Raw genomic sequence first — 20,633 nt, 5'->3', positions numbered from 1 at the left:
CCTCTCCTCCGTGGGACTGTTTACAGGGCTCTCAACCTGCTTATGCCACTTGATTTGTGACCATAATCAGGAAATGCATGTAATGAATCAGACGGAGGAAGAGAGAGTGGTTTCTATGAAGAAGGAGTTCAAGTGAGGGAATGTCTCAATGAAGATGAAACCCTGGGAAGTGGATCTCTCAAACAGTGTTTCGCCACATTCATCTCCTCAGCACCTGCCACAGGGCCTGGTGTGTCACGGCATTCATAATAATAGCTTATATTTTCTGAGCCTTTACCACGTGTCAGACACTCAGCTAAGTGCATCGACATGTTTCCTCTTCAGTTCTCCCTGCAGCTCTAGGAAGTGGGATCTATTTTTATTCTCATTACTGATGACGAAACTGGAGATTCAGACAGGCGAGACCCTGGGTCTCTGACTCTGAGCTCTGTGTTCCTCTCTTGAGGTCACGCATCTTTGCTAAGCATCTGGTGTGTGTGTGTGTGTGTGTGTGTGTGTGTGTGTGTGTGTGTGTGTGTGTGTGTATGCATGTGTGTAGAGAGTATTCTCAATGCTTGCAGCTCTCTCCTCTTTTGCCACTCGGAGACACAACTGGCAGATCAGGTTAATGAAGGGAAGTCTCCATGGCAACGAAAGAAGGCAGAAGAAGTATTTTCTTCTGAATGGGAAGCTGCTTCCTTCAGCCTTGCGTGGAGAGTGGCTGGAGGGGGGCTCCACACAGGCATAGCTCTTTGATGGGTGGTGGGTGCAGGGTCTCCTGCTCCACCGGAGGAGGACAATGTAGCGGGTATCACAAGTGGGGCTCAGCTCCACCCTTTCCTCTGCCGAGGAGGGAGGAAGAGGAAGGGTGCTCCAGCAGCGCCCTCCCCCCACCAGCTTCCTCTCCATCCACAAAGCTTTCACTAGTTATCCCTACCCCTGGGGTGATCACATCTCAGAGAAAAAACTGACACCCAACAGTTACTATGTGCAGAATGCCATGGACATGAAGAGCCAGGGGCCGTGGGAAGTGAAAAGAACACAGGGACTTTACTGGGGTTGGAGGTTGGGTGGCTTTCCCAAATATGTGACATTCTAGCTGAGGCACTGGGTGGAGAGTGATGTCAGGAACCTTGGCACATTCCAGGACTGACTGGACTAAGGCTGAGAGAAGCGGAGGACATGGCCAGGGTGGGGGGCCAGGAGCAGAGGCCCAGGTTATGGCAGGAGCTTAGAATAGATTTGGGGTGGGAAGTCAGCTGGCTTTGAAGAGAGGAGCAGGTGACCGGGACTGTAGTTCAATAAAGGCTTTGGAAAGATTAGAGGCTGTGGCCTGAACAGGCAATGGACCACCCCCCTTAGCAGTGAAGCCTGTTCCCCAGAGTCCCTCTGCCCCTTCCCTTTGCTCTGCACCTTTTGACTCTCTGCAAAGGACAATGTGAAAACAGTAGCAACGTGGAGGCATTGTGAAAAGGAGCAGAGCTAGGTCCTTTCCTCCCACTGTGCACCTGAGCAGGACAGAGAAATGTTCCAAGGAGAAACTGTGTTATAAAGAGTCATTATAGAGCAAGACCCTCCTCCTTGCCAGGGGAGAATACCACAGGGAGCTCAGAGTCAGTGCCTGGCCCTGGCCTATACACTCCTCCCACTACATGGTCATGACGATCACTTTGACTCTCCATTCTACCTCCTCAGCACACATGCTCCTCTAGGCTGCCATGTGGCTGGAGAAAGATGGGAGAGAAGAGGAAAAGACCTCTGCTCCTTCAGTCTTACCTCCTCTCCAACACTGGGATGGAAGCAAGTACTGAGTTGGGGAGCTGGCGCTCAGGGAGGACTTTCTAGAATTCCAGGTTTCATCCTCTGTATCTGACCAGTTGGCCTAGGTCTGTTGTCCTTTAGGGCAAAGGCTCCTCATAGAAATCAAGACTTTTGAGGTTGCTGGATATAGGGAGCCCCAGGACCTTGGCCTTCCTGGAGAAGGGAATTGAGGAAAAGTAGATTAGAGACGCCCAAGGCCATGAGGCCATTAACTTTTATGTAGGAAGTTCTGGTTGTCTTTTAGCCTAGTAATAATGTCTCCTTGTGGCAAGGTCAGTGTTCTCTCTCTTGGCCACAAGTCAACGTCCTGAAGAGACTGGTTTTGTGATGCCCAGAATCCTGTATCAGCCTTAAGACATTGGAGGGAAGCATGAGAATTTGAGCTGGTCACAAGGTGGCGCCAAACACCAAGTCTTCACATCACATTTTTTTCTTCTATTCCCCCAAGGGGGTCCCCGGGGCTCGTATAATAAGCTCTGTCTGTCTCACTGGACTCAGTACTGAGACCCGCCAGACTTTAGAGAGGAGGAAGAAGCTCAGTACTAGAAATGCCTCAATTTTCCCCCAGAACTGTTCCAATCTTTTGAAATTACTCCAAGGCCGGAACCCGCTACTGCCCTCTGGCCGCTTCTCCCAGCTCCCCGGAGGGAAACGGAAGTGCTAAGAGACAGAGACTGGGCAAGGTCAACACTGCTGGCACAGGAGGGGCAATGGTGGCTTGGGGTCTCCACTCCGTCCCCCCTCGGATGGCCCCAGGTCTCTCCTGCTGCCTTCCTCCTCCACTCCCTCCTCGAAGAAACATCCGCCGACCTCTTTTGTTGAGGAGGAACAAAAGCAAAGCCTGATGTAGTCACTGTGGGTGCCCGACAGGGGGTTTGTGTCCACTGAGGGATCCTGAGTAAAGTGGAAGGCGACGGGAGTCTGTAGTGGTCAGATGCCCCACCTTCCTTCTGTCTTCCCTCCCTGCCGGGAAATCCTCTGGGTGTCCTCCCCTCTGGTGGGATTATCCAGGCCGGCACAGGCCTCTAACTGGGTAATCAGCCACATGACTGTTCCCTGCTTTGCTAGGATTATCTAGGCCTGCGCAGCCCTCTTCCATACCTGCAGCATGGACATCTCTCTACTCCTCAATGTGGAGGGTGTCAAAAAGACCATTCTGCATGGGGGAACGGGAGAACTCCCTAACTTCATCACTGGCTCCCGAGTGAGTATCCTTCCCCGAGACAGGGTCCCTGTGGTCCCTTTCTGAGTTCCAGCTGTGCCCAGGGCATTGAAAATAGCTTTTGGCTCTGCCCTAATCCAGCCAGGCAGAACTTTTTCTGGAATTGTCCACCCTACACACCTAGGCTGCCTTGCTTTGGAGTTTATAAACTTTTTTTTTTTTTTGTTAAGTAGTTTACAAGGTAACTTCAGTGTAGGCTAGGAGGAAGGGTTTGGGGGAATTTTCCAGAGCTCCAAATGCCAAGTGAGTAGGAAGGAATCTCAGGAGTGATGAGATTCCCTTGGGTTTGATGGGTCTCCTGGGGTGGATGGTCACATCCCTGGACATTTGAGCTTGTTGGGGAAGGAATTCTGTGAGAAATGGGCACAGGGTATGCTGGAAAGGAATGGGTTCCTTGTGCAGACTTGCAGGTATGGGGGGGGGTGTCTGAGGTACCTTAGCTTATTAGGTATATGTGAGCTGACAGTGAGGACAGCCTTAGGAGCCTGTGGTGGTTGGGTGGCCGCCGCTGGAATTCGGGAGATAGATCGACACCAGGGGCCTCTGTTCTGGGGACTAGGTGACCTTCCATTTCCGAACCATGAAGTGTGACGGGGAACACACAGTGATTGATGACAGCAGGCAGGTGGGCCAACCCATGAGCATCATCATCGGCAACATGTTCAAGCTGGAGGTGTGGGAGACGCTGCTGACGTCCATGCGGCTCGGGGAAGTGGCTGAGTTCTGGTGCGATACCATCGTGAGTAAGCCGCATGGCTCTTTCCCCGTTCAGTTCCCCCACACTCTTCCCAGAACGGTCAAGGCTGAGGAAAGTTAGGGCAAAACAAGCCTCTGTAGGTGCAGCCTGAACCTCCATTCTCGGCCATCACAAACACGGTGCCCAGCCCTTCAGACAGAGCAGGCCTTGAAGTGGCATGGAGTGTATGGGGGGCTGGGGGGCTGGGGGAGCATGCGGCCTTGCAGGGTAGGAGAGGGCCTCCTCTGCTCTTCCCTTTTTGTCCAGCATCGCAGATCCTGGAGGCTTGTGACCACCGGGCTCCTTTGGCCCTCCCCCTGTTCCTACCAACGCTATGACTCAGCTCACATTTACGTCACTCATAAGCCATCTTTATGACTTCTTGGTCTGTGATTTGGAGAGACAAGTGTTTCTTAGAGAAACCTGCAAACATGCAAAAGTCAAGAAAAAAAATCATCAAGTTCCTGCCCCCTAGGCTGCCATTGTCAGCCCACCACACCTGGATCCTTGTCCCTCCAGGACACTTCCTTTCCTCAACCCACACTGTGTGGGCAGATTCCAGACATCATAGCAATTCATCTGGGAACACCAGATTTTGTGACTCTAAAACTACTGGATATTTGAAAAGCACAACCACAACACAACCATTATTAAATCTTCAGGAAACCCAAACACTCCCTTCATGCTTTCTAACTGCCTTTCACAGTTAGGATTCTCTGACCATCTCATTTTTTTCTTAAAAAAATTTATGTTTTATTTTTAAGTGTGTTTATGCATGTGTATCTATGTGGATCCCTTCACATGAGTGCAGGGGCCCATAGAGTACAGAAGAGGGTACTGGATCTCCTGGAGCTGGAGTTGCAGATGGTTGTAAGCTGCCTGTCATGAGTACTGGGAACTGAGTTCCACAACCTCTGAAAGAACAACAAGTGCTCATAACTGCTGAGTCGTCCCTCCAGCTCTCTCGTTTATTCTTTATGTGTCCATGCAGGATCCAAACAAAGCCAGTGTGCTAGGCTTAACCAGCATGGTTCTGTGTCTTCTTTCTCCTCGGGGTCTCCTGCCCCTTTTGGGTCATGGAGGGAACTGAGTTAGTAGTCCTTAGAGAGATGCACATTTGGATTGGTGGGTTGCTTTAGAATGTAATCGTCTAATATTTTCCTTTATTTCTTGTATTTTTGACAAATGAGCTTTTTTTTTTGCCTAAAAGCTTGAAAAGCTCTAATTTTTTCTCCTCTCCTCACTGATTTATTTTTGTGCAGGCTTTCATGTAGCTCAGGCTGGCCTCAAACTCCCTGTAGCTGAGGATGACTTTGAACTTCTCATCCTCTTGCCTTTATCACCCAGGTGTGAGGATTACAGGTGTGTACCACCAAGTCTGGTTTATGTAGTACTCAGGGATTTGTGCATGGCCAGCAAGTACTCTACCACCCCTGGCCTTTGTTTTGAAGTCAGGGATAACTTCTCACTGAGGGCTGCACTGTGTCTGCCTAGCTCATGTAAGACTAAGATTGATGGGTGAGTTCAAGTGTTGACAAGCTGAGCTGTCCATCACAAAGCTCCCCATGGATCTTCACAGCGGATGGTGGATAGATACTCTTTATTTCATGGGGAGCTAATGACCTTTTGGAAAGAGCAGTTTGCTAGAGAGAGAGATTGCATTTGAGATGTATTCTATTAGTGTGGAGTGACCTGGGGAGAGTCTTTCTCCTCTTGCCACTCTGTCTCCTCATCTGTAAATGAACAAATGGCAGGTTCAGGGCTATTTTGGGAGTTGCAGGATATGATAAAAGTGAGTAGAAGTCATAGTGTGCATAAGGCGATTAAAAGGTAGAAGCTATTATTTTGAAGGATGTTGACGATTAACCCCTCCATTTGACTGAGGAGTCATAGACCCCCTGAGTTAGATTCTGAGAGAGGAAGTAATCTGCTTTGGTCCAACCAGTTGAGGGGCAGGTTCCAACTGGGATCCTTAGCCTTCTTGTTGGGTACATGCACCTTTTAATAGAGCCAATAGACTGCAGTGCCACTGTCTACCATTAGGGGATGCCACGCAACACATTACTCCCCTGTGTTCCTCAGCATACTGGAGCCTAGTGTATCTTTTCTTTGCAACAGTCCCGCTGTTATTATTTTAATATTAATGTCACTTAACTTTAAAAAAAAAATGTGTTTCTGGAGGCTGGAGAGATGGCTCAGTAGTTAAGAGCACTGACTGCTCTTCCAGAGGTCCTGCGTTCAATTCCCCGCAATCACGTGGTGGCTCACAACCGTCTGTAATGAGATCTGATGCCCTCTTCTGGCATACAGGTATACATGCAGGCACAACACTTCTAAATAAATAAATAATGTGTTTCTGTCAGTGAAGGACTTCATCCAGTTGGCTTATTCTTCTGTGATATGTTAGTTTAGAACCACCCCTTTTGCCTTTGCTCTCAGGGAGGCATCCCTGAGCTTTCGAGAACCCTGTGTACCTGCTTTATGTCTACAAGGCTTTGCCACCAGTATGACCCGCCCCCTCCCACTTCCTCAGGGTGCATATTTGCTAACATGGTTGCACTGAAGGCTATCAATGCAAACTTGATTCACTGATTGATTTGTTGTGCAAAAACCACAAGTTGCTGCTGCTCCTTCTAGGAGCTGTGCCCTGTAACTCTGTGGTCTTCTGGCCACTTCAGCAGTCATATGATGTTCCGTCTCATAGGTGGGTAAGTTTTAGAACATAGGGACTGTTGGTTTTCCCCAGGCTCATGGCTTCATGAATGTGCATATGAGTCATTTGTCTGCCTATACAGCCATACTTTATCCATCTATATATCCATCCACCCATCCACCTACCCAGGCATCAGTTTATTCATACTTCTCTTCAACCATTGTTCAGTCACAATCTAGTCTTTTGTTATTAAACCTCCCACATTCCATGAATTTATCCATCTACCCATCCATCCATCCATCCATCCATCCATCCATCCATCCATCCATCCATCCACCAGTTCTCCTACCCAAATTTCAATTCAATCAATGTTCATTCACAATCAAGACTTTTTGTTTTGTTTTTATCTGTGTGTCTGTTCATGTGTAGAGGTCAGCGGTTATGATCAGTCTTGGAAGGTCATCCTCACCTTCCTCTTTGTTTGAGACAGAGTCTTTTGCTGCTCACTGCTGAGTATACTGGGTTAACTGGCCTGTGAACTTCCAGGGATCCTTCTGTCTCTGCTTCTCATCTGCCTGTAGGACCCCTGGGACTATAGATGCACCACCTACCACACCTGCTTTATGTCCACAGGGACTATAGATGCACCACCTACCACACCTGCTTTATGTCCACAGGGACTGTAGATGCACCACCTACCACACCTGCTTTATGTGAGTTCCAGAGATCTGAACTTAGGTCCTCACACTTCTGTGGCAAGCACTTTCCCCAATACCCATAATCCAGTTTTTTCACTACTACATCTATACCATATATATCTATATCTATATCTATCTATCTATCTATCTATCTATCTATCTGGTATGTCTCACCTTATTTCCTCTTATATACCTATGCTTTCTTCATCCTCTCCTTCACATCATCATGCCTTTACTGGGCACCTATTTGGCCTGTTTTCTGTGTTAGGAATGATACAGGTGGTCTCTAGCCCTGGAGGAACTGAATTCTGGAGGAGACACTCAGCCCTTTGCAGGGTGTTAGGCAACCAGGGCGTGGTATAGAGAACAAGGGCAGAGTGCTCTGGGGTCACAAAAGGGAGAAAGCTAACTGCTTCAGAGTCTTGGGGGAACTTCTTCAAGGTGACAATGAGTTGGGTCTTGAAGGATGAGTAACAGTTCACATGGAGTGCCAACTTGACACAAGCTAGAGTCATTTTAGAAGAGCGAGTCTCAATTGTTAAAACTGTCCCACTAGATTGTCCTGTGAGCAAGCCTGTGGAAGCATTTTCATGATTGATGATTGTTTTAGGAGGACCCAGACCATTATGGCTGGTGATCCTGGGTGTTATAAGAAAGCAGGTTGAGGAAGCCATGAGGATCAAGCCAGTAAGCAGACCCCTCCCGTGGCTTCTGCACCAGCTCCTGCCTCCAGGTTCCTGCCCTGATTACTTTGATGATGGACTGTGATGTGGACCTATAAGCTGAAATAAATCCTTTCTGCCTCAAGTTGCTTTTGGTTATGGTGTTTTATCACAGCAATAGAAAGCAAACTAAAATACCTGACCTGGAAAGTGTATGTGTAAGTACATTTAGTTAGCCCCTTCTCTGTGGGCTGGCTCTACTCAAGAACCAGAGTTCTAGACAGACTCAGCCGCCAGCAGGGCAATCCCAGGCCCAAGGAAGGCCTGAGTAAGCAGTTGTTGGGTGTTGCTCCCTGTTCTATAATCTGCCTGGACTGTCCTTGCCCCGTTCACCTTGAAGTTAGATCTTTGCAGGAACAAGGGCTGCCGCCCTCTCTCTCCCAATACAAAGGCACAGGGTGGACCAGAGCTTCTGGCCCTTTATCTGCCTCCAAGGGCTTGTCTCCACCGAGGACCTGTTGTTGGTGCTCAGTCCTGTGAGGCCAGAGAAACAAACTCTGATTCCACAGGAGCTGGGTCCCCAGCTGCCCAGGGGGCAGGGGCAGCGGTTCCAAGTCCACAGGAGGAGATGGGCTAGCAGTGGCAGCACACGTGGGCTCTGGATTCCAGCACAGCTCTTCATTAGCCTGCTAATACTCTGGGTTTAAACACTGGCAATACGTTTAAAAACCAGACCGGACCCCTGTCCCAAGTCCAACACGCTGTGAAGGAGTCAGTGGATGTGGTCTGTGACACTCACTGCAGGTGGCAGCCTTCAGTCCAGGCAGGGCCTTGGCCTGCACCAGGCTCTGGCTCCAGAGCAAGGAGGGAACCATGGTGATGGACTCCCCTGATTGCTTGAGTCCTCAGATGTCCAGAGCCCATGGGTGCCAATGGCTGTTCCTGCAGGCTGTAACCTGGTCGGAGGGCTCCAGGATCCTTCCCTTTCTCAAAGTTGGTGCTAGGAGAGTGAAGAACTGTCTTGTTCCCAACCTTGGTTCCTTCTTTTAGGTTCTATCCTGCTCCTGATGTTATCCCATAACCCTGGACATAGGCTGGAACACCAGGCCGGCCAGGTTGGCAGGATCTAGCAGAATACAGCCTTTGTCTGAGGTCCTGCTTAACTGGCCTCAGTGGGTTCCTCCCCAAAGCAAGTTGGTGGGAGGTGTGTGCTCCCTCCCTTATTCTAGCCTTAATCCTTCAGACACCTGCCATCTGGCTGTGCCTCTCAGAAGTCAGCCCAGGACATCTTGGGCTAATCCAGGCCGGTGGGGGTGGGGAGAGCGACCTTCAGTCTTCAGCATCTGTCCTTTCCCCCAGCGGAGGGACTGGAATGGCTTTGTAGGTGTCTGAACTGGGCAACTTCACTTCCGCGGAGACAGGCTCTGAGGTTCCACTAGAAAGCTGAGGCCTCGTGTGGAGCAGGCCTCGCTGGATCCCAAGGGCCAACTCCATGCTGGATGCAGTTGGATCAGAGCAGACATGCATCTGCACTGCGGCATTTGATGGCTCTCTCAGATCTGGGACCCTGCTTCCTCCACTGCTGCATTCTGGGAGCCCTGGTCTTGTGGGACTCAAGGGCTAGAAAGGGGCAACACGTGGCTAAAAGCACGGCTTGGGGAGGCAGGTTCAAATCCTGTCTGTGTCATGTCTGGCTGTGTAGCCTTGAGCAAGTTGCTTAACCTCTCCGGGCTCCCGTTTCTTCATCTGTATCACAGGGATATTCACGGTGGCTCTTTTGCTGGGTGGTCATACGGACTAGAGGTGCCAACAGGTCTAAAGCAGTTGGTGGCACCCTGTGAGCTACAGTTGTTCTTGGGTGTCCTGGGATGGCAGTGCTGTTGAGACGGGTGCAGCATGGGCTGGGTGTGGCCTGGCATACTCTGAACAGACAGCTAAGACATGCAGTGATATAGTGAGTCCCCCAATATATTGTGCATCCTAATAAACTTATCTGGGGTCAGAAGACAGAACAGCCACTAGATAGACATAGAGGCCACAAAATGGTGGCACACACGCCTTTAATCCTATCACTTGGGAGGCAGAGATCCATCCAGATCTCTGTGAGTTCAAAGCCACACTAGAAACAGCCAGGCATGGTGACTCATGCCTTTAATTACAGGAAGTGATGGCAGAGAGCAGAAAGGTCTATAAGGCGTGAAGACCAGGAACTAGAGCGGGTAAAGTTTTTAGGCTTTTGAGCAACAGTTCAGCTGAGATTCATTCTGGATGAGGACTCAGAGGCTTCCAATCTGAGGAAACAGGATCAGCTGAGGAATTGGCAAGGTGAGCTGGCTGTGGCTTGTTCTGCTTCTCTGATCTTCCAGCACTCGCCCCCAATACCTGGCTTCAGGTTTGTTTTTATTAATAAGACCTTTTAAGATTTATGCTACAAAGATACCACCCCTTCATCTTTCCTACAGCACACAGGGGTCTACCCTATGTTGTCCCGAAGTCTGCGGCAGGTGGCTGAGGGCAAGGACCCCACCAGCTGGCATGTGCACACGTGTGGGTTGGCCAATATGTTCGCGTACCATACTCTGGGCTACGAGGACCTGGATGAGCTACAGAAAGAGCCCCAGCCTCTCATCTTCCTGATTGAGCTACTGCAGGTGGGAGCCAGGTGTGGGAGGGGCTGGCCCAGGTCAGGAGGGATCCTGTAGACCCCCCCCCCTCCGACCCCATGCCCACTTCATTTGCTTCTCTAGAAAACAAGAGGCTGGCCAGGGACCCCAGCAGAATTGAAAGTTGCAACTCCTACCCTCCCCTAAGGAAAAAGCTCATTTAAAACCAAATGTTTGAAAAATAGCATTTAATTTCATTTTTGAAGCATTTTTATTTAATTGGTCATCTGCTTCCATTTCTGCAAGATTTAGAGTTGCAGCCTCTTCCTTGGTTTCTGTGACTTGTGGGTTTGGACTTGGGTCTGGCACAGTACAAGGGCCTGTGTGGAGCTGGAAGAGCCAGGCTCAAGGTGGAGGCCAGGTCGGGACTCAGCTTATGAACAGGGCTGAGGTTGAGGCTAACCCCGAGGGCTGGACGGGGAAGTAGAACTAAAAAGAACAGTTGTGTGGTCTGTGCGCTGTGCAAGAGCATCCCTGCAAAGACGCTCTTTGTAGACCCGACATGCTTGTGTTATTATAATGACAAATTCCCACCAGATGGCAATAAAAGTGTCTCGTTCTGACACAGTGAGTACTCATGACAATTTTCCAACTGTTGGAAGTAAACTTTCCTCAAGAAAGGAGCCTTTTTATAATTTACCCAAAGGCACCAACTTGCTTAGGGCAGGGCTGCGCCTTGCTGCTTCCTTGCTCTGTTCTCAAGGTCTTGACCAGCCTGCCTGACTCTGGTGTGGTGCCTCACTGGGGCACATGGCAAACCACTTCAGAAGGATGCTGGGGCCATCTTGCCTGGTCCTCGCCTGGCTAACCTGTAGCTCCTGGGCTAGGTGGAGGCCCCGAATGAGTACCAGAGGGAGACGTGGAATCTGAATAATGAGGAGAAGATGCAGGCTGTGCCTCTCCTTCACGGGGAAGGCAACAGGCTCTTCAAGCTGGGCCGCTATGATCAGGCTGCCACCAAGTACCAGGAGGCCATCGTGTGCCTGAGGAACCTTCAGACCAAGGTTGGGAGCTACCTCTGGCTGGGTGGGCTGGGATGAGCCTTAACCAAGCTGATGGCCGAGCTTCTGGCCCGCAGGAGAAGCCGTGGGAGGTTGAGTGGCTGAAGTTGGAGAAGATGATCAACACTCTGATCCTCAACTACTGCCAGTGCCTGCTGAAGAAGGAGGAGTATTATGAGGTGTTGGAGCATACCAGTGACATCCTACGACACCACCCAGGTGCGGCCCTGGCTAGGGTGAGGGAGTGGGAGTTGGGGGTGGGGGAGTGGGGTTGCGGGAGTGGGGGTGAGGATGGAAGAGTAGGGGTGATGGAGATGGGGGTGGGGGTGGGGGAGACACAGGCAGCCAGGCCCCAGCCACTTGCCACAGCCTTGGTGGACCTTTCCTACCCTGTGAGGCATGGAAGTTTGTCTTCACCCTGTTGACTCCCCCAAGCCTGCAAATGCTTTATAGGTGCTTCTGGGCGGGTGATATTTATTGTGGGAGGTGTTTGTTTCAGAGTGAGGGCTGGCTACCTAGTCAAGGTTCATTTGGAACTTGTGATCCTCCAGCCTCCGCCTTCAGAGCTCTGGGCTTTACAGGTGTGCACCACCATTGGCTTTAGGGAGGTGTTTTTTTTTTTTTTTTGGTTTTTCAAGACAGGGTTTCTCTGTGTAGCTTTGCGCCTTTCCTGGAACTCGCTTTGTAGACCAGGCTGGCCTCGAACTCACAGAGATCCACCTGGCTCTGCCTCCCGAGTGCTGGGATTAAAGGCGTGCGCCACCAACGCCCGGCTGGGAGGTGGGTTTTTAAATCTTATTTATTTTTATTCTTTTCAAATGTGCATGTGGCTGGGTAGTCCATGAATTTGGGAGTAGTAGCCAGGCTTTGAAAGGAGGCCAGCAGTCTAGAGAAAAATATGAAATCGACACTGAAAGAAAAATATGAAATCTCTGGCAGTATTTGAGAAGGCAACTGACTAACGTTAAACATAACAGCACACACCTGCTCCAGGTGCTAAGCACTCCACCCTTATTATTGCACTGAGCCTCACAGCCACCCAAATTGGTCAGGTATGAGGACAGGGTCTGATGGTGACAAAGCTTGGGTCCTCAGAGGGAGTCAGTCATAATACAAGAATTCTGAAAGTGAAATTGGTTAGAGGACTTGGAAGAAAGCGAGGTCAGGAGGTCTGACGCCAGGGCTCCCTGGGGCTGGCTGGGTGGGTGCAGCTCGCTCCTCCCCGCAGGGATCGTGAAGGCCTACTATGTGCGTGCACGCGCTCACGCAGAGGTGTGGAACGCTGAGGAGGCCAAGGCGGACCTCGAGAAAGTGCTGGAGCTGGAGCCTTCCATGCGCAAGGCGGTGCTCAGGGAACTGCGGCAGCTGGAGAGCCGCCTGGCGGACAAGCAGGAGGAGGAGCGGCAGCGTTGCCGGAACATGCTGGGCTAGGCTGGCCTGGGCTGGGCTGGGCGGCCTGGGCTGGGCTGGCCTGGGCTGGGCGGGGCGGGGCGGCCTGGGCTGGGCTGGGCTGGGCTGGGCTGGGCTGGGCTGGGCTGGGCGGGGCTGGGCTGGGCTGCGCTGGGCTGGGCTGGGCTGCGCTGGGCTGGGCTGGGCGGCCTGGGCTGGACTGGGCTGGGCTGGGCTGGGCGGCCTGGGCTGCGCTGGGCTGGGTTAGGCTGGGCTGGGTTAGGCTGGGCTGGGCTGGGCTGGGCTGGGCTGGGCTAGGCTGGGCTGTTCTGGGCTGGGCTTGGCTGGGCTGAGCTGCGTTAGGCTGGGTAGGAGCTACAGGCTGAAGCCCTGTGCTGAGCACTGGGGCTAGGGACTGGGCACTGGGCTCACATTGCTCCACTTGCTGCAGGGTGCCCCAGGGTGCCGGGTCCTTGGCTGCCATGAGGCTTCCAGTGACTCCTCTGTGGCCCCACAGCCTGTGGGCTATGTGCCACAAGCATATATAACCTGGGTATCCCCGGTTCAATTAACCAGGACTTCGACGTCACTTTTTAACACATACTCAGATTAAATCATATTAAGACTAATTTCTGAGGGCTGGGGATATAGCTCAGTGGCAGAGAGCTTGTTTAGCAACCCTGGAGCCCCGGGTTTGATCTCCAGTGATAAGTAAATAGATACACACACAAATACATGTATTTTGTGGGATCAATGTCATAGATGCCCATAAAAATCAAAAGCACCTCCCCCACCCCCCACTCCAAATTAACAAGTGGCACAGGCCAGCCTCCATTCCTTAGCTCAGGTGTAGTAATCAACCTTACTTTAAATTAAAATATTTTTAAAAAGATTTATTAATTTTAATTTGTCTCTCTCTCTCTTTCTCTCTCTCTCTCTCTCTGTGTGTGTGTGTGTGTGTGTGTGTGTGTGTGTGTGTGTATGTATGTTTGCCACATGTGTATGGGTACCCAAGGGGGCCAGAAGAGGGCTTGTGATCCTGTAAAGTTACAGGTGGGTGTGAGCTGCCTGAGTGCTGGGAACCAAACTCTGGGTCCTCTGGAAGAGCAGCAAGGGCTCTTAACTGCTGAGCCTTCTCTCCAGTCCCAAGTTAAAAAATATTTTTGGTTAGCACTCGAAGTATTAGTTTTCAAGCAAAATTAGGTTTTGTTGATTGTCATCCTTTCCATTATGCCAGCTTTATTTTCCTGGTAGTTTCTCTCTCTCTCTCTCTCTCTCTCTCTCTCTCTCTCTCTCTCTCTCTCTCTCTCTCTCTCTCTCCCCCCCCCCCCATATTAGTCCCCACTGCAGCTTCTTGCTGGATCATGTATCAGTGCTGATTACAAAAGGCTCCCCTCCCCCTTTCCCGAGTTTGGGTAGCTGTATTTTGTGATTTCTGATTCTCTTGGTTCTTCTTTTTTTGCCTGTTATCGTCACTAGACATAGAACCCCTCAGACTGTCATTGACTTTGGTGGCTCTGGGGACTCCTGGAAGAGGGATAGGGCCAGCATCCACTCGGCTCCTTTCTCCACAAGGGTGGGGTGTGCTTTCTTTTCCCTCATGCCTGTGGTTAACATCCACCTTGAGCTCAGCAAACAAATGAGGTCTGCGCTTGGTGCTCAGGTTGCCTCGGAAATCTGAAAGTCAACAAACAAGATTGACATGACCGTGGCTGTGCTAGCGCACTCCCTGCCAGGCCTCCACTGCATTTCTCCCAATTCTCTGGTCCCCAGGCTACCAGAATGAGGAAGCTCCTGGTATCTAGGGGTTCCAGTGTCAGCCCTCCTAGCCTAGGAGAAAAGGTGGCCTGTTTTGAATGGACTTGGGTCTGAGTCTACTAGACCACCTGTGTCTGTGGTGAGGAAGGGGGCAGGAGGCAGGAGAGGACAGAGGAAGGGACATCGTGACCTGCTGAAGCACAGGAAGGAGCGTCCTGAGGTCACAGAGTCCTGAGATGTGCAGCAGGGAGGGAGGGCAGAAGGACCTTCACCACCTCCTCCAGCGGTGCTGCCCCAGGAGACCCTGGAGGGTGCACACTGCCAAAGCATCTGCGTGGCTCTGAGCAGATGAAGAGCCCGGCAAGGGGCATTATTGAAGGGCCAGGGATGATGGCTCCAGACTTCCCCTTTCCTCTCCTCACCTCAGATCTCTCCCCCTTTCTCTCCTCTCCTCCCCATTTCTTCTATCCTCTCTCTCCACTTCCAGGTGTTGTTTTGAGACAAGGTCTCACTGTGTAGCTCAGGCTGGCCTGGAACTTTGCAATCCTCCTGCTTCTGCTTTCCAAGTGCTGGGATTGTGTGTGTGTATGTGTGTGTGTGTGTGTGTGTGTGTGTGTGTGTGTGTGTGTGTGTGATTGCCCGGCATGCTATCCTTTTCTGGGCGCCGTGACCCTCCATTGCCTTTCCTTCTGCAGATGGAGAGAACCCACCTCACTTGCCAGTGTACAGCTCCCAGCTCCCCAGCATGAGCAATGCCCCAAGGCATCTCAGGGCCCTGATGGGTCCTGTCTGGCCCTCCTATGTGGTGATCTTCCTTTCTGATGCCCCAGGACATTTACAAGTCCAAAAATCAAGAGAGCTGTGGCCCAGGACACCTGTGGATGACAGTGGGAGGCACACTGAAGAGAGAGAGTCCCATTGTTACTGGCACCCAAAGATGCTGAAGGGACCATAGAAGTCCTGTTCAGAAGCCACTGCATCTTACACCTAACTCTCCGGTGCAGAGGGTTTGATGCGGCAGTGACAGGGATGAGGTCAGCTATCCATCCAGGGCTCTGGTCCTTGCCTGGGCCTCCTTCTGTGTTCTGGAAGCAGTCTCCTGGCTGAGGAATTTGGGAGGTGGGCTTGTCTCACAGGTAGCCTTCAGAAGGTGCCTTACCCAGAATCTGGCCAGCAGGGGGCAGCAGACAACAAGCAGCCTGAAGTCCCTGGGGGTCCGATGTCGTTCTCCACCTCCTGTGACCGCCCTTGATGTCTGCAGAGTGGTCACAGTCAAGGGACACTTAGAACGAGACCACTGGAAGATGAAGGACTCAGGGACAACCTAGTTCCCACCGGCTTTGTACAGTCTGGGAAACTGAGGCTCAGAGAGTGGCCAGAATCAAACTGAAGGTAGCTCCTAGATGAGCACCCGGGTTTCAGACTTCTGGCTGGAACTTTTTGTGCTACTCTGGGCTGCTCGGCAGCTGATCCATGCTGGCAATGGTGCATTACAAAGGGAAGGAGAAAAATGTTAGACTCACATAACGAAGCAAGCCTGTCTTTGCGTAGTAACAGAGAGGCCAAGACAGGGCCCTTGAGGGTTCCTCAGCCATGCTCGCTCCCTCTTAGAGTTAATATAGGTTAGTCGGGGTGTTTGGGCCAGGCATGAACTGCTGTCTGAACTGTGTCCTAACTGAAGTGAACAAAGATCCAGAGACCAGAGAGTAATTGTGGGAATCGTGTGGGCTTCTCCCATCCTTTGCAGGCACGTTAGCTCTATATCTCCTATAGCAAGGTATTACAAACAGTGGCTGAAAATGACATAGCACCCCTTCTGGGTCTGATGGTAGAAGTCCTGGAATGGGCTAGCCTGTGGTTTCCTCTCTAGACTCTCCTAGGAGAATCTATCTTGCCTTTTCTAGCTTCCAGAGACCCCCTGTGTTTCTCAGCTCCTGGCCCCCTTTCCCCTTCCAAGCCAGTTGGAGACAATCTTCCAGTCTCTGTGTCCCCTGGTCGGTCACCATCTCTGTGTCTCTGACCTTTCTGTCTCCTTCTTATGGGACCCTTGGGATGATGCCAGGCCTCCCTGGATAGCTCAGAAGACTGTCTGGACCTTGGGACTCTTGCCTTGACCATACCTGCCCAGTCTTCGTGGTACCACACAAGCCATATGCAGGCTCTGGAGACAGGGGCATGGACATCACTGGGGGACTTCATGCATCTCTCCACAGTCAGATAGTCTCTATTGTTACCATCTATCATGCTCTGTGTCCTGAAGGTTGTGCACATACACTGTGGCTCCTTCACCTGTGTTCTTGATTTGGATGACAGGTGGTTCCAGGAACCCCAGGTGGAAGAAAGATCTGTGGACACCTGTTTCTCCAAGTTCCTCCTTCTGGACATAGCTGGGCAGCTGTTGTAACATTTGACCTGTGGTCCCAAGGGCTGGATGCCTGGCCTCAGCTCTTGATGTCCCTAGAGTAGCAGTAATGGACCCTTCAGGTCTGCATGTGGCCATGGATCCTTCTTTCTAGGTTCCTGCTGTCCACCATTCTGTGTTTCTTCCAAGTGTTCTTCCTCCCCTCCATTGGGCACTCACAGATTCTCCAAATGGCCCCCTATCTTCTGTCAAGTGTCCTTCAGGCTGGAGGGCAGTGGCAGGGCTGAGAGTGAGCCAGCAACATACTCAGGGGACATAGGTAGGGCAGAGCTGGGACTGGAGTTCAGCCCCAGAAGTCAAAGGGGACCAGAGGTGACATTTTCCTAGCTTACCCTATCCTCACCCCTTACAGGGACTTCTCTCAGTTGACATCATCTGACAACATCAAGTGAAGAACTATTTGCCAGGAACACAGTCCTAGGATCCAGTCATTGCAGGTGGGACTTGGCAGCTGGACAAGTTCATGGCCAGTGCTTGCTTGTCACAAGGCCAAGGCACCTGTCTGTGAGAAATGGCTGGGCAGCCTCAGTCATGTTGAATGGACACAATAGCCGAACAGCTCTGTGCTCTGCAGGTGTTTGCTCAGCAGCAGAATGTAGCAACCACAACCCCTCTCCCCAACTTCTCCCCATCTCAAGGTGGGCCTCATAGCTCCACTTGACAGAAGAACAGCCATTCTGGGAGGCAGCCGGCCCACCTGGGTTGATCACACAGCTGTAAGTGGCAGAGGCCAGAAGTGATATCAGCGCTAAGAGCCAAGCCTTAGAGTGCTTTCACCTGTGTGTCTGATGGTCATCAAGTGGCTGTGTGGTGAATAGAGCTTGGCTCTGTTTTTTTTTTTTTTTCTTGAGACATGGTCTCATGTGGCCAAAGTTATCCTTGAACTGTGGATCCTTCTGTCTCTACCTCTCAAGTGCTGGGATTGCAGGTGTGTGCACCATCATGCCTGGCTGACATTTCTTTAATTTCCTTCTTGGCAATCGTTTAGGATGGGAGGAGAGTCAGGGGCTAGGTGTGTCTTACCTATAGCCACATGATTTCTTGGGGTGCTAGAAAGAAATGTCTATTTACCCCCAATAGAGAGAGCACTGGTGAACCAAGAGATGATTCTGTTCAATTCCAACTTGGTAGACTGAGGAGCATGCTGGGGTTACTGACAGGGCCCGGGACACTCAAAGGCAGCTACTCTGTGGGGAAGTCCCCTGGGCAACTCCTGGGCAGTTACACCCCTGAAGAGTTTCACCCCATCCAACTGCTCACCTCAGGGAAGGGAGGGGCCCATGTTTTCACGAAGCCTGTGAGCTCCTTTTCACCCAAGATGCACTGGTCCCATCCAACCTGGGGGGGAAGCCACTATACACACACACACACACACACACACACACACACACACACACACACACACACACACACACACACATGGGCACAGACCTGGGGTATTGCATGTGGCATGTTTGGGCTTTCCTCTGAGCACTAGATCCTTCCAGTGCACAGTTAGGGAATCTTGGCGTCACCCCAGCTCATGACAGTCTTCAGGGGCCTGGTGTCCAATATTACTTTCTCCGACAGCCAACATCTGGACTCCCTGTCCCTGGACTTGCCAGGTTTTGTAGCTGGAGGCGCCATGTTGAACTTCACCTTGGTCCACTGGTCTGTGAGTGGTGGCATCATACTGCTTGGCAGGGAGGCCATTTGGAGTTCTGCTTTCTCCCACCTCTTCCTTGAAGGCCAGCCCTCACGCTCGTTTCCCATGCCCCGAGTCTGCGCAGCTCCTGGCCTAATTTCGACTGCTCCGTTCAGTCTGCCGTTCTCATTAGTGAGAGACTGTGATGAGCAAGGAATCTCATTTTCCCTCTCACCACCAATAAAAATATCATCTGAGGACGAGTCTGAGTGCTTGTGTTTCCTCAGCAGTGTCAGGGCTGGTGGCCTCACTGTGAGCACTTCCTCAGGGCAGAGGTGCTGTGTGTGTGTGTGTGTGTGTGTGTGTGTGTGTGTGTGTGTGTGTGTGTGTGATTGAAATGTCTCCTCCTGCTGAGAACCATGGGCACCCCTTGAAAAACTCAGGTCCATGCTACTGCCTGGTGCAAAGACTCTTAGAAATACACAGTCCAATACCCTGCTGTGCAGAGAGGGAGACTGAAGGCCAGAACACAAGTCCAGGCTAAGGGAATCAGAAAGTCTGCTAGGACAGCCTGGGGTATTTACCGGCTTCTGGTCTGGCGCTGTCATTTCTGTCAACCCACCCATGATTTCTGTTTCTGCATTTGTGCCTATGTATATGTTTGTGTGCCATATTTATGCCTGGTACTCACAGAGACCAGAAGAGGTCATTGGGTCACCTGGAACTGGAGTTTACAGATAGTTGTCGGCTGCTGTATGGGTGCTGGGAACTGAACCCAGGTCCTCTACAAGAGCAGCCAGTGCTCTTAACTGCTGAGCCATTTCTCCAGCCCCTCCCTCTCATTTCTTATGAGCCTCTGGCTTGTAGCTTCCCAGGACAGGTTGCTTGGCAGTCGGCTCCCTGGTTCCCAGCCTCCCTTGGGAAGGGAAAAGGAGATACAGCTTCTACCTGGCTGGGGTTGTGACTCCAGGCCTGCCAGCTCCTTCTGGTATAGCTGAAGAGGAATACAGACTCTATCCAACCTCTAGGGAAGGAAGAGGAGGTTTGGGTAATTGAGATACACAAAATTTGGTGGTGGAGGAGTCTGCTAGCACCCTCTTGCGGTAGATGATTGGAAATACAATTTCTGCAGCTGCCCAGCCTGTCTGTGAGCTGTTGCTCTTCACAGATGTGTTCATGTTCACTAGGAAAAAAAACAAAAAAACCAAAAAAAAAAAAAACAAAAAACAAAAAACAAAAACAAACAAACAATGTGGACTTAAATGTCTCCCCACCATCCTCGGGAGGATGCAGGAACAGACAGCAAGCTTTGCTTGCTCTGCCTTGATCTGTGTTAAAGCTGGGTTCTGAGCTACAGGGTTAGAGATGTCCTTCACTACAGTTTCTCAAAGGCCAACATGCCGACAGTCTGAGGCAGAGGTTGAGATGTGGCCATGCCTCTTTTTTAACCATCTATGTTGAGTGTACCCTCTCCCCAGCCCTTTTTTTTTTTTTTCTGTTACCCAAGAAGAGAGAGTTGTCTTGGTAATGTTCAAGGGCCCTCCTCACGATGAAGTGGGCAAGCTTGGGACTCAGGAGAGCCAGGTGTATAGGTCTGTTCCAAGTTTGAAGGTCTGGGAGCCAGGGCGGCTGATATGTAAGTTCTAAGCTCCACACCTGAGGCATCCAAGGCAGGAAGACCTCCCGCAAGAGTGAAGGTTGGCTTTCTTGGTCTAGTCAGACCTTCTGCTGATTGGGTGTGACCCACCCACAGGAGAAAGACAACCTGATGTGCTCAGTTGGCTGATTCAGATTCCGGCCTATCCCAAATGCCCTCATGTGCATGCTAGGGGTAATGTCCACCAAACTTCTGGGCACCCGAGGGCCCACTTCAGTTAATACAAGAATGTCTCCTGTCACTTCTGGAGGCCAGATGCTACATATCAAGGCGTCAGTGGGTGGTTCCTTCTGAGGCTTGGAGGGAGAAGCTTGTCTTGGGCCTGTCTCCAGATGACCAATGTTTGCT

At 51.1% G+C, this 20,633-nt stretch overlaps 1 protein-coding gene across 1 annotated transcript; it reads left to right on the top strand.

Moving 5' to 3' along the window:
- Nucleotides 1-3,592: 3,592 nt before the first annotated feature.
- Nucleotides 3,593-12,866, top strand: Aipl1 (AIP like 1 HSP90 co-chaperone). The gene is made up of 5 exons (XM_042282334.2): nucleotides 3,593-3,761; nucleotides 10,234-10,422; nucleotides 11,262-11,438; nucleotides 11,513-11,654; nucleotides 12,664-12,866. Exons 1-5 carry the CDS (start codon nucleotides 3,603-3,605, stop codon nucleotides 12,864-12,866), a joined length of 870 nt encoding a protein of 289 aa, XP_042138268.2. The 5' UTR covers nucleotides 3,593-3,602.
- The last annotated feature ends 7,767 nt before the right edge of the window (nucleotides 12,867-20,633 follow it).

This window comes from Peromyscus maniculatus, chromosome 8, assembly GCF_049852395.1.
Source record: "Peromyscus maniculatus bairdii isolate BWxNUB_F1_BW_parent chromosome 8, HU_Pman_BW_mat_3.1, whole genome shotgun sequence".
NCBI lineage: Eukaryota > Metazoa > Chordata > Mammalia > Rodentia > Cricetidae > Peromyscus > Peromyscus maniculatus.
The sequence above is the reverse complement of the archived record's forward strand: the minus strand, read 5'-3'. Positions and strand labels throughout refer to the sequence as shown.